A 13,697-nucleotide genomic window follows, 5' to 3' on the forward strand; every position below is an offset into this window, starting at 1 on the left:
AACCTTGATGTCAGTGTGACCATAAAATTATATTAATATATATGATTCATGCTGGTAGAATCAGCACTGATAATGACTCTGTTTAATGGTTTTAATGTTACAAGGAAGTTTTAGATAGAACAGTGTGTTCAAAGACAGACATCAATGAAATTATGTAATACAATTGTTGTGTAAACAGAAGTTACACAGGGGCCGAATCCAATTGCAATGCAAAAATGAGGGGAAACTTGTCTAACGGCTGATTTTTTTTTATACCAAAGTAAAGATTTTTTCTTTTTTTCTTTTAAGTGAACAAACTCTCAGCCACTGTGTTTGCAAAGACAAAAGCAGAGTCTAAATATTCAGTGTTTGTCCAGCTGTAACACAAAGGTCAAGCAGAGTCACTGATAGTGACAGGTCTGATTACAGTCACGCCACCATCAACAATCAACGCACCATGTAACCCTCTAGGTTAAATATTATATTGACTTTTACATTCAGTTGGACTGTAAAGTACACACACTACAAAGCTGCATCGTGAGTAAAGTTGAAAATGTTAAGGGGGGGGTTCAAAAAAAAATTCTGTTTGCATATAGATCTCATTTTGTCTTTAATATCTTGATTCATATAGAAAAATAAAGCACTTCATTGGGAAAAGATTCAGCATTGTTATTCACATTTAAAAGAATGTTTGAAACAACCTTAGAACAGAGTCAGGCTATCTGTACAAAGGACAGTAAATGACAGAGGAACTAATGTGGCGACACATTTCCTTAAGAGTGGCTTTATAGCGTCATGTCATTTGTCAGTTGATCTCCTATCATCCGACTGGAGGAAAAGTTCAGAGCTTATCACTGATGATTTATTGGTTTTTCACATCACCTTTTTATGACAGCAACTGAGATGCACCACGTCACAAATCTGTATCAGAACATCCTGTAACAACTTCATTACATCCATTCATTACATCCATTCTTAACTCTCAGGTTTATCCTAAAGAAACAGTAAAACAATTATATATATTATAGCAAAATATGAATTCTGCTATTGATTTAGCCCTGGAAGTTTTAATCAGCATCAAAGATTGTTTTAATGTTCTGAAACATGTTTCAGATTGCTGGAAAACCCCTGAATGCAGTGTTGGTGGTTCATAAATAGCACACCACATAAATAGCATAGCTAAATTGTGTTTCATGCTGGTCTAACTCCTCACACACTCAGATGGTTTCAAAGGACTTGTCCCACACCGTACGTGCTTAAGTTAATTTCCTCAAGAGAAACTAATTTCACAACTTCCCTCAAGGCGTAGTGCTCACATGGTATCGAGCCTGTCCTGGACCGGGTGCAGGTGTCAGAGCGAGCAGGGGTACTTGGTCCAGGGTGGGAGTCTGCCTGTTTCATTAGCCAGGCTCCAGTACCTCTCTCTCAGGATGAATGCTGCTGCTTTGGGCTGCCTCTGCCTGGTGAAAACGCCCTTCTTGTTCCCCACCACACGGGTGATTCCTGCAGACACAAGACGGATCAACAACAACCTTGTGCACAGGGCACAAAAACAAAGGAGCCGTTTGTCAGGCCATACACAGATAAATTCATGTGTGAAGAGATTGTCTTTTTGAGTAAACTATGCCTCCTGTATTGGCAAAAGGAGGACAGCTAAGTTTATACTTGGAAATATGGTCAGATCATCATCTGATCTATGAGCAAACAATCTATTTTAACTAATAACACACCATTTTTATCCGTATTGAATACATCATTCAAACATTCACAGTGTGTGTTGGGAAAAGTATGTGAAATCTTCAGCTGATGAAGTCAAAGAAAGTTATTTGTAGTCAGGAGTTAGAAAACCTGGTGTCTGACAATGTAAAGAAACATTTTGAGTTGGCTTTTTACGAGAAGCATCTGCTGATGTGTACCATGTCTTGCAAAAAAGTAACTCAGATGAATTCTAAACTAAAGTTTCATGCACTGAATTTTGGATCATTTCCTGCAATCATCCGGAAGGGCTGTATATAAGAACGCAAATGTCCAAGTGAGTTGCTCTAGACCCTTTCCAGAGTTTCTCCTTCCAGCCCTCAAGTAGAACTCAAGATCAAGTCTGAACAAGCTCATGAGAATACAGCAGGATATTATCCAGAGGATTCACCACGAGCGAGTGGGCCTGTTGACGTTTCTAACATGACATGGATTCAAAACAGAAAAAACAGAAAGAAAACATATCTCTGGATGAAAAAGAGGTGTCATAGATATAGAAGACACAGACGAAGACGTCAACTTTGAAAGACACGAAGATTTGAGAGCTTTTGTTGATTACAGCAGATGCTGGTGTCGATGTGCAGTAAACAAAAATACATGGTCTCCATATGTTATGTCCTGCCTCCCGCATGCTGTACCACCCCTTTCCTGAATATTCCAGAAATGATCCTGTTGTTGTGAATGTGTGAATCTCCTGCTGCCTTCTTCATATGTGAAAGGCAAATTGCGGACATCTGGACCATCTGAGCCTGTTGTCCAGACTTCAGTTGATGTTCATGTCTGAAAGCGGCTACACTTAAAAAGACAGGGATGATTTAATTTAGTAGCTTCTCTCCCTGGAAGAGGGCACCCAGCTAGGATGACTCCGATGGCACAACATAGATGCTCAGTTAGTGAAAAAGAAGCTCAGAGTAACAACTAAAGGATTGAAGGAATCATTGGAGCTGAATGGAGTCCACAGATGAAGGTGCTGCCCTCCAAAAAATATCTACAACAGAATGAATTCAAACAGAAAATCCACTTGTTGAAGTGGCCCAGGTCCGAAGAGATGCAGTGGACTGACCTTAGGAGAACCATTCTCAAGCATGTCTGTGGGAATAATGTTTTGCTCAGGTCTGAGCTGCAGTTTATGAAAAATTTAGTTTGAGGTTGTTATTGCTGCCAAGGGAGTTTGACCAGTTTGCTTCTTATCTCCCGGCAGTACTATGAATGTTTATTGGGTGTGGTCCATAAACACACAAAAGACTATAATTGTTTGTGTTTGTCTAAACATGTTACCTGGATGAAGATCAGATTATGTCTTAATGCAAGACGTCAGTATCATATAAAAAATAAAAACTTGGGAAATGTGTAGAAATAAAGAAACCTGGTTATTAATATCCCTGTATGATTCTAACATCAGGTTCCTGTTCATCTGTGCAGGAGTCTCTTCTGACTCCTCCACATCCCACACAATCATTTGTCTCATATTGAGCTGCAGGTTTTATCACTATGAGGCTTCACTTATTGATATCTAGACTTTATTGTAATTCTATTTTTGGACCCCTTTTTTTCCACAATACAATTAACAGTTTGCATTTCGTGTTTTAAAAAACTATTTAGATTTTACAGGTACAATTGGAGTTTGCATATTCTCCCTGTGTCAGTATGAGTTTTCTTCGGGTACTTCGGCCTCCTCCCACAGTCCAAAGACATGTAAATTGCTCTTAGGTCAAATGACTGCGGTAGACAATTTTTTTTTCAATCAGAAACAGCTCTGATCATGATGGAAACGAGACATCTGGGTGAATGGGCTAATTTGTTTGTGACGACACCAGGGGGAAAAAAAAAAAACAAAGGAGCAAACTCCTCTACTGGCAACAAGAAAGGTATATGGATGGGGAAGTATATTTACCCATGTTTATAAAAATGCATAACCATTATTTTTGATTTAAAAGAGGTATTAGAGACTAAATTGTCCGTTGGTGTAAATGTGTGTGTGAGCAGTTTGTCTCTGTAGGCTTCATTAAGAGAAATTAACCTGCAGATTTTCTGTAAGCTCCTGTATATTGCATTGTAGTACAAAGTAACTATCTCATTATTGAAGATTGGCTCATATTATGATTGTGAGAGAAATTTTGACCATCCTCAAACATCTGTACAGCACCTTTAGGAGAATAGAGCCTGTCACATTCCACACATTCACATTCCGTTCTCTCCAAGCAGTTCTCAAGGTCAGGTCATAGATAAAGATTCAACTAGCAGTACATCGTAGTGTCTATGTTGAGAGACTTTCCTACCCAATTCAGATGCCCCAGACAGAGAGGCACCAAACTCTTTTGCGTATTACACCAGTGGCAAGACAATGGGATTAAGGTATGCATGCTTTAGGTTTAACTATCCAGTAGGATCTGAACACCTGCATGTAACATAGAGAGTGACAGCAATTCTAGCCTTTCATGGATGTCCTGCAAGTAGAGGGAGATATATGCGGATGCTGTGGAAGACATCTTCAGACTTGGGGGTAACAAGTGCTCATGTTACTCTGTTAGCGTTTGTATATTGTTCCACCTTCTGATCTCCTTGATGCATCTGAATTTAACTCTTCTGCTGCTGCCTGAGTTCTCCTTTCACCAGCTTCCAGAGACCTTCCATCACAATGATGATTGCATAGAACATGGATTGATGCGTATGTGAGTATAATACACACAAACTATGGGTTCACACAATAAGCCACAGGCAGCAGGTGAATCATAAGCGAGTACGTATCTCCCGCCCAACATTGTGTTCCTCCACATTACCTGTAGTGTCCCTCTCAGCATCAGGTGTAATTGCAGGGTGAGCAGTGTGTGTGTGGTGAGCATTGTGTATACACTGGGAGAAACCACAGCGGGTCTGGTTCTACAGGTTGCTGTGATTTGCGGCTCTCGTACCTTGTGTTGTCATGAAATCTGCAAAGTTCCAGATAAGTTCACCGACAACATACTGCCTCCTCTTCTGGTCAAACACATTGTGGTACTTCTGCAGGACTACCTTCTGGTACTCCTCCGTAAACATCACGGGTGGGTCCTGTAGCATGAAAAGAAAGCTGCTTGAGACTACAGAACATGACATGAAAATATAACTGCTGAGTCATTGAATGTGCATGAGTGTAATTCCTCACACTGTGAAGCCCCGGCACTGCATCTGCCCCATATTCGCTCTGAATGATGGGTTTCTGGTACTTTCCATACCAGTTCTCAAATTGAGTGTTGAGCTGGATGGGGATGACCTCCAGGTGGCCTGGATCATGGTACCAGGAGAAGTAACTGTTCACACAGACCACATCTACATACGGAGCCTGGGGACATGATAGAATACATGACTTACAGAGATAATTACGTGATTAAAATACAGTTTGATTAACAGAAATCTCAAATAAAGGCTGTGACCATAACCTCATCGCCCTCGGGATTCAAATTGTCAAGAAGTAGCAGTTATTCGTTATAAAGTAAAATATATAGTTTTGTGCATGACGTGGTGATTTTGACCAAGACAGGGCATTGCAGCAGGGCAATCACATGTTCGGAGTTGCCCTTCAGTAAATGAACAGTGTCTCAAACATGAATTCAGAGAATCTATGTTCACCAAGTCAGGGGCCTTCACAAATTAGTGGCTGCAGAAGTCAGTGTCTCTAATCAGAAGCTTTAAGATACAAACATCAGCCTGAAAGAATTACTCACAGCACAGGAATGTGAAAAACTCTCAAGGATGTCAACATCCTCCAAGATCATCAGAGTTTGAGCAGATAAAACTTTGAAGGATAACTTGACAACCCAACTTTTACTCCCTTATTTTTCCACCAAGCACTGTATTTGATTCACTAGATACTATAATGATAATTTATAAGAAGATTCAATCAAGTGTCAGGATCAGAGTTACAGCACTGAAACACAAAAGTATATTTTTGCTTTTTTTCTGTAAATGTTTTCCACATGAACGGATCAAAAAATAATAAAAGGTTGCCACACAAGGTGCATGATTCAGAAGGGTTGTCAACTAATCATGGGTGTGTTTTGGTTGCAACATACAGTAAACCAATGAGAGCACTATCTGCCAATCTCTTTCAAATCCAGGTGTGCTTGCAGATTGTTATTATGAGAGTTTGATGAGGATGGATTTGCCCGGTAGTAAGAAAGAACACTGCAAAGGAAATAGACTCAGAAGAAATGGACAAACTGTGTTTTTAACAAGCAGTGTGTATGAAAATTGTGCACCCACCTATGCAGGTGAAGTGCTGTGCAGTGAAATATTGTGTCATTGACTTCAGACCTGGTTTTTGTTCAAATACTTTCCAATGCCTCAAGATAGCAAGCACCAACAACACACCATGTGTCAGACCACAATTCATTTCAAGACCATAACGTCTATGGGTGCAAAGCATTTGTTATTTTTAAAACTAGTGCAGGGCCTGTTCTATACCTGCCTGTTTGGAATGGGCTGTTTTCTTAGCCTGTGGTAATGCTGGTTGCAGGTTTCTTTCTGAAACTCTTCAAGTGATCTGCAGTTCACATGTTTAGTCAAAGTTCAGTGAAGCTTGACTGAGTACGCTGAACCCCAAACTGGAAAATCAGTTGTCATGAACGCACTGTTTTTGTGATCGACAATATAACTTCTGACAGTGCACTTTGGGCCCTCAGCTAAACACATGAAGGCGATAAGATGAATGGTTCTTGAGCTATGGAAGTCGCAGACAGAATGACAGATTTCTAGAATTCGTAGATAGATGAGGTTGCTGCATCTTGCTTTACGCCACTTTGAAGCAGGTATAGCATGGGGCCTAATATGTTAGAAATACAACTATTTCTCTAGGTGTGGATTTACTTTTCAATTCAAGAACAAAAACTTTTAAGGCTCCCATAGGAAATAAAAAAATGTGATTGACAAAGCTTGCATCAATATAGATAATTAGTCCAAACCTGGGTATACTGCTGATATTGTAGTGAGAAAAGACTCACCCCTTTGTCCCTAGCGTAGTTACTGTCTGTGATGTAAGTGACAGGCCGGGTAGGGTCCAGAGCTTTGGTGTGTTTTATCAAGGTTCTGGAGGAAAAACAAAGGGGAGTCAATTGTAAATGTGGATAACAGTTGATTCATACTGCTCTGTTACACCCTAGATTTACTGTTTATGTTCACTCTGCCCCCTTCACATTCAGTACTATACTGTTTTACTATGGCCATTGGCAGGTGGGGTATTTGTTTGCCCTGCTTGTCTCCCTGAAGCCTCAGGCCATTACTGAGCTCCAGTTGTGAGTGTTCAGGGCGGCTTCAGGACTACTCGCACTGCATTCCATGCATTAGAGTACAGGGATAGGCTGCTGTGACTGACAAACAAATCAGTGCCTCTGTTACAGACACCCCTGCAGACAGCTCACAAATACCTTACATTTCAGAGGCGTTGCAGGGGCTCATTTCTTCTCTGTCTCTACATTTTTGATTATCAAATAAAGGCAAAATGCAAAAAAAGGAAAGAAAACTAACCTAAGTATTTCCAGCAACAGAAAAGGCAAAACGTCCCATTGTGTGTGACTAATTATTTCATGGGTGGGTCAATTCAGTGCAGTGATTCACATCTAAAAACACTCACTTGAAATAGAATTCAGCAGGCGGCATCTCCGCAGCAGGCTCATTGGCCACTGACCACATGACTACAGAAGGATGGTTCTTGTCCCGACGTACAAGCTCATCCATGACGACCAGGTGATGGGTGAGGGAGGCGTTTCTAAAACTACGACTGGTTCGGCAATGTACAAAGACAGAGTATATTAGAAAAAAGTACTGAGTTTGTTGTATTGACATAGGCTTGGAAAAAGTTGTAAATTTTCAACTTGGCATCTAAAACACATTCATGTATCTTCACACAGTTCAACAGTATGACTATGAGTCTACCACCAAACAGGCAGCTCTGTGGTACTGTGCTTAGGAACTGTTAGCTCAAAACTAATATCAGCATGGTAACATGTTCACAATGACAATGCATATATGTTTATTTAGTAGCTATAAAGTTAATCATGGTCACCGATTTATTTTTAAATGTGTAAGCAAACTGAAATACACACGGAATTTATGATAATGTGATTAGTTTCCCAGGTATTTAGACATAAACTAAAATGTTGTCCTCATAATGGTGTTAAATAAAAAGTGAAGGGTTCATCACAGTGATTTAAATTAGTCCCGATGGGGACTTAATGTATTTCCATCAAAACAAAGCTGGGATATTTAACTTCAAAAGAATTGGGAGCTTCGATCACTGGGATAAATCTGGAGATTTTACTAATGCTGACCTGTTTCTGAGCAAATGAAACTGAACTAAACTGCATATCATTAATTCAACTGGATGAAGTTTCATCATTTTTCGCTAAAATACAAGTGGTTTTGTTAGTGGGCGAGTCCAGTGTTAAATGTAGCCTACATCGATCAACAATACTTCTTAGCAGTGTCCTAATTTAGATCAGGTGAAGTTTCTAGCATATGTATTTATTTTGTGGCTGAAATTTAACAGCAGACAGGAGGTTTTCAAGAACAGTGAGAGGCAAGTTTGTCATCCGTCCTCATAAACTGTGTCTAAAAGTAAAATGTCAATGCTGCTGACCACTTTGAACTGTCACCCAAAGGTCACAGAGACACTCACATGTCTTTGATGCCCACTCCCGGACACTCATCTATCACTACGATACCATGACGATCACACATCTGCAGGATCTCCTCAGCATACGGGTAGTGGCTGGTGCGGAACGAGTTGGCCCCCAACCACTTCAGTAAGTTAAAGTCCTTGACAATCAGGGGCCAGTCCAAGCCTTTACCTCGAATCTAACACGCAACATCAACAGAAGAATTACAGCATATTACTGAGCTGGATCCACTTTTTCCAGAAAATATTTTTAGTTAAATTCATGTCGTTTAATCAGAAATGATCTGAAGATGCTACTGCAGCTAGTGTAAACATGGGGATAGGTAAGCTTCCTTCAATGAGACCGATGAGACTAGCTCCTCTTGTAAAGGCTTTGCCGCCCTCTAGTGGTACTCACGTCGGAATCCTCATGTTTATTGACTCCATGGAAGTAGAAGGGCTTGTTGTTGATGAGGAACTGGGTGCTGGTCACGTTAACAGTGCGGATTCCGACTGGTAGAGAGTACACATCTTCATAAGTTGATCTCTCATCTGTTGCCATTAATCGAATCTGAAGTTAGAAGTGAACAAGTGGCAGTTTCAAGAAGTTGTATTTCATCAACAGACCTTGTAGAGAAAGGTTTGGGATAATAATTAGTAGGGGTGTAACGGTACACAAAAATCATGGCTCGGTACATTGAGCAGAAAACATTAAACTGATTTTATATTTCTTTTTATTCAACCCTGGTTAGACTTAAATGACGAGGGAGGGTCTTCACATTCCTCTTTGTCTGCTGTCGCCATGACCACAAGCCGACAGCACATCGGTAAATGTGCATACCAGAATTTTTCTTTTTGGATACACGTACGATACACCCCTAACAAAAACAACGACTACAGTGGGTATAGAAGATCATTCACAACACCTCAAGTGCACTTCTAGTTACTGATATGGAGCTAAAACACTCACGTGGACAGAGATTGTTTTAGTTTAAAACACTGGTTTAAAATGAAATCATCACTTGAAAGAAACTAAGTCATTTTGACATGTGTGAAAGCACGCAGGCTGTCTCACCTCCAAAGAGTAAAGATAACCTGGACTCTCATGCATCAAATACGGCCACCACAGATTGACATCTGCTACTTTGAGCACTCCAGATTGTTCACTGGAGGACGCCACAGAGTGTCTGTCTTTGTCCAGCAGAGTGACCTTCAGGGTGGCTGAAGTAGCACCTTGGACTGATACTGTGTATTTGACCAGACCTAAAACACAGGAGCAAACACTTGTTTATAATGAACAGACATAAACTACAATGTTTGCAAATCACCAGTTTATATGTTAGAAATTAAATAAATAAGTTGTTTAGTTGCATTAATTTACCAGTGTTATCCAAGAAGTCAGTCATCACAGTGATGTCATCCACATACGCTTTAGGAGTAGTGTACAGCAACACTGGACGATGTATCCCAGCATAGTTGAAGAAATCAAAGTAGATGTTTTGCACAAAAAACCCATCAGGATACCTGTCAAGCAATTACACTGTAGTGGGCATTTTCACTTTTTTTCTATCATTTCATTGATGAGGCAGTTAGTTGATTAGTTCAAAGAAATATTGTTCGTTGCAGCCTGACACAGTCTAAAACTGTAAAAGTTGTTAAAATATACAGTGTTGCAGCCAAATCCAATACAATTGAAGTAATTTCATAATAAAACAAAAAAATAATAATAATTAAAAAAAAACACAGCATGCCTCCATACTGCTCATGTGGTGTCATCTGAGTGTCTGGAAGTCCCGACATTCAAATTTGACTTGAAACCATGTTTAAAGCCTAAAAGTCCACTACTAGAAGTAGCGTTGCTCGCGGATGTAGCGATGCTAACGCACACCTTGTGCGTGCCTTTGGAAGAGAATTTGTGTGCAATGCGTGTGGTATTTCCGGTGTGTGTGCGTGGGAACGTGAACGTGGCTCCGAGGTGGATATCAGAGGACTTTTAGTCCTAAAACAAGGTGTAAATAACGCTGTTTCAAGGCGAATATGAATGTCAGGGCTTGCGTTCACTTGACACCACACGAGCAGCATGGAGGCATGTTATGTTGAACTATCCCTTTAAGCTTTTGCATCAAATCAGTGTTTTATTGAACCCTTTAAAGAGTGAGGTTACTTGGTGCGGTCATCCATGTGCTGGATGATTCCTGGAGGAAGTGTCTCCAGAGTCAGGGTGTTGTTCACAGCGATGGTGATCCTGCATGGCGAAGTTGGGTCCTTGCGGATTAAACTGCCTATCTCAGCCTCAAAAGGAAGATGGCCACCTTCATGCTCTGTCACCTTCACCCCGTTCACCCACTGCAAAGGTAAAGCAATAAGAGGTAAAGAGTGATTTTTTTATGTAAGACAGACAGTTAAGTTTTAGGCCGGGGGGTCAAAACTGTCACAATTGACTGGAGTTGATTGGAAGGACACTCGTGTTATACTCACCACTACTGAATAATAGTGAGCACTTCCCACTCTGAGAACCAGTCTGGTTCCTTCATCGACCCAGCGGGCAGGCACCACCACCTCTCGCTCGTACCACACCCAGCCAATGAAATCTCTTAGTGCGGGGTCCTGAGTGATGTCGTTGTAGCTGGCAGGAACTGGCATGTCAATCACTGGGCCAGTCTAGAGGAAATGAAACAATCAATTTCAGTGGACAGTGTTTTACTTCTAACCCTGGAACAGATCTTAATTATTAATCTTGTTCGGACCCCAGCTTGAGGGTCCAAGAGAGATAAAGAAAAGATAATCAAAGTTTTAAGAGAAAATAAATACGGCATATTTCAGTAACACAGTTACAGAAACAGTTTTCTCTCTAGATATGTCTTCTCGCTGGTAACACTGGGTTTCATTTTTTTATTTTTTTATCTTTAAGCCTCTAAATAAAACAATGAGGCAAATAATCTAAAATATAAACCAAAACAGGTTGTTCTACTGCTCACAACAAATGTCCACACAATCCAATCACCTAAGGCAGGGGTGGGGAAACATCCAGCCTTCGGGCTGTATGCGTCCCGCACGATTGTATGAACCGGCCTCAAGGCAATTCATAAATACAAAAACAATAGAAAACACATGTGACTTTAAAGGGATAGGTGAAAATTCACCAAACCAATGCCGATGGAGGGGTGTGTGAAGTGTTTGAGTCCAAAAAACACTTTGAGTTTCAGGGGTAAACAGCATTGCAGCCAAATCAAATATAATTGACCAATTCTTCAAACATAGAAAAACCACAGAAAAAAACACCACATGTCTCCATACTGCTCCTGTGATGTCATCCAAGTGTACTTAAGCTCCGACATTCATATTCGAATCGAAACAGAATATTAGAGAGAATATTTTATTAATTTTTGTGGTTGTGTGTGGTTTATTTAATTTGTTTTATTCATCAAGGATATTGAAATGTCTTTAATTGTCATTCAAATGTCATACTAAACATTCTTAAAATGCATGATTACGCTATAAAATTGTCATATCAGTGGTTAATAATGGTTTCAAAAGGATGACAATAATATCATTCATCACAATAATTACTGGGACAATATATGGTCTAATAAAAATTGTTATTGTAACAGGCTTAACTTAATATTTTTAATAATCCACCAGTTTAGAGGTTTATTTGCACAGTTACACATATCCAAGCAAAATTGGTAATGTACAATGAAATATCCTTAACTGAATAGATATCGAATCAAGACCACGTGAATCGGAATCGATAAATAATAAACAATCATGTAGAATGGCCCTCGGAGGATGTTATGCCATAAAGGGGCCGATTATATGTCCAACATCCACGAACAATTACTGATAAAGTAAGGTGCACATTTAAGTCATTGCTTTTTACTGATGGCTTTGAGCAAAGGCACACAGCATTGAATAGATAATGAAAATAAAAATCCTCATATCTTGGGGTTAGTACTGTTCGTAGTTGATTAATCATTTTAATAAAGAAAACTTAGACAGGGGCACTACAGGGGCCAATCAGATTTCAGCTGGGGCCAGTGACCCCCCAGCCCCGCCCCTGGCCCCTGTGATCTGTCTCAGTGTTGTACCATGTGACACACAGTGAGTTGAATCCATATGTTTCTATGAGTTCTCGACCTACAAACTGCAGCATGATGTTTCCAGGCTGTGCACCAGTGCAGATGAGTCGACGGTTCGAGCTCTTGATCTAAACAGTGACACACACACCGTGTCCCGCTCACCTCAGCCAGGCGGCTCTGGTACCATGCCCTCTCGAAGCCCTGGTTCCTGTTGGGGGAAGTGTCCGCCCTGAAGTCCCAGCGGCCGCTCAGCTCCTTCACCTCTCTGGAGGAGGACTCCCGGGGGAAGAGCATCCCCCCGCTCAGCGGAGACACCGCGTCCATCACGGCCCACACACACAGAGCCCCGAGCACCGCGGACACGGTGGACACACCAGGTGCACACATCCTGCACAGAGAACCTGCGGCCACTACAACAAACTCCTCTTCCTCATGTAGACACGTGAGGCCGTTTTCTGGTCACGTGACACTACAGCCGCTTCCCCTGCAGACGGAAATTTAAAGTCTAAATTAAACATCCCGCTAAAATATATAATACAACATATTTAAAATACTTCCTCGTGCCTGACACAATACTGGACATATCGTGAGATGATTTACTGAATATGAATTTTACCATTAAATACTTTTTTAATATGTTAGTTCATGTTTTCAGAAGTTGAACTTCACAGGAAGCACCTGAGGCAGGACGTCTTCTTTCCCCACCAAATTAAAAGCCAAGGTCGTCATCAATAGACATAAAGAGAATAAACAATCTATAACACCAGGAAAGTATTCTTCCCCCCCCCCCCCCCCCCCCAAAAAAAAGTCTCATTATATATTCATCTCTGGTTTTAAGTCGTCACTCAGTCTGCACCAGTGAATGAGTGACACTAGATGGCGCAATACACTCGCACATAAATGTCAATGGCAGAGCCTAAAGGCATCAATTCCTCCACATTCACAAAACTCCCTCCAATTCACAGCAGCCATGGACAGTGGTAAGAACATACATCTATGTTCAGTATTTATTTTATTTGAGCTTAAATAGGAATAATGCAAATTAAACAAACCAACAATAAAGCCCTGCGCCTGGGTTTGATCCAGTGTGTAATCCAGACCTGACTGAGGAGTCACAGTTTGGAAGAGTTGGGCTGTAACAAAATCACTTTGTACTTTCAAACTATAAACTCTGTCTATCAAACCATCCACCACCACACCAGCATAGTGTAATGTAAGTAATGTGTATAATCCACACATTACATCCAGTGGTTCAT

At 40.7% G+C, this 13,697-nt stretch overlaps 1 protein-coding gene across 1 annotated transcript; it reads right to left on the reverse strand.

Annotated features, from left to right (window-relative positions):
• Positions 1 to 572: 572 nt before the first annotated feature.
• On the reverse strand, positions 573 to 12,912 carry gusb (glucuronidase, beta). The gene is made up of 12 exons (XM_020086116.2): positions 12,604 to 12,912; positions 10,841 to 11,023; positions 10,527 to 10,708; positions 9,744 to 9,886; positions 9,438 to 9,625; positions 8,781 to 8,933; positions 8,384 to 8,562; positions 7,340 to 7,486; positions 6,711 to 6,795; positions 4,877 to 5,053; positions 4,647 to 4,782; positions 573 to 1,482 (listed from the first exon to the last, which is right to left on the reverse strand). The coding sequence occupies exons 1-12, from the start codon at positions 12,826 to 12,828 to the stop codon at positions 1,331 to 1,333; spliced, it is 1,950 nt and encodes a 649-aa protein (XP_019941675.2). The 5' UTR covers positions 12,829 to 12,912; the 3' UTR covers positions 573 to 1,330.
• Between the last annotated feature and the right edge of the window lie 785 nt (positions 12,913 to 13,697).

The sequence above is a fragment of the Paralichthys olivaceus genome, chromosome 15, assembly GCF_024713975.1.
Source record: "Paralichthys olivaceus isolate ysfri-2021 chromosome 15, ASM2471397v2, whole genome shotgun sequence".
NCBI classification, from domain to species: domain Eukaryota; kingdom Metazoa; phylum Chordata; class Actinopteri; order Pleuronectiformes; family Paralichthyidae; genus Paralichthys; species Paralichthys olivaceus.

Bases quoted from the DNA above. Each gene is read 5' to 3' on its own strand.
- gusb (XM_020086116.2), bottom strand. From the start codon at position 12,828: ATGTGTGCACCTGGTGTGTCCACCGTGTCCGCGGTGCTCGGGGCTCTG. The intron at 8,563-8,780 runs GTGAGTACCACT...GTTGCGTGTTAG, and splicing joins ATAAACATGAGGATTCCGAC to ATTCGAGGTAAAGGCTTGGA. The intron at 6,796-7,339 runs GTGAGTGTTTTT...TTTTTCCTCCAG, and splicing joins CCTGCTGAATTCTATTTCAA to AACCTTGATAAAACACACCA.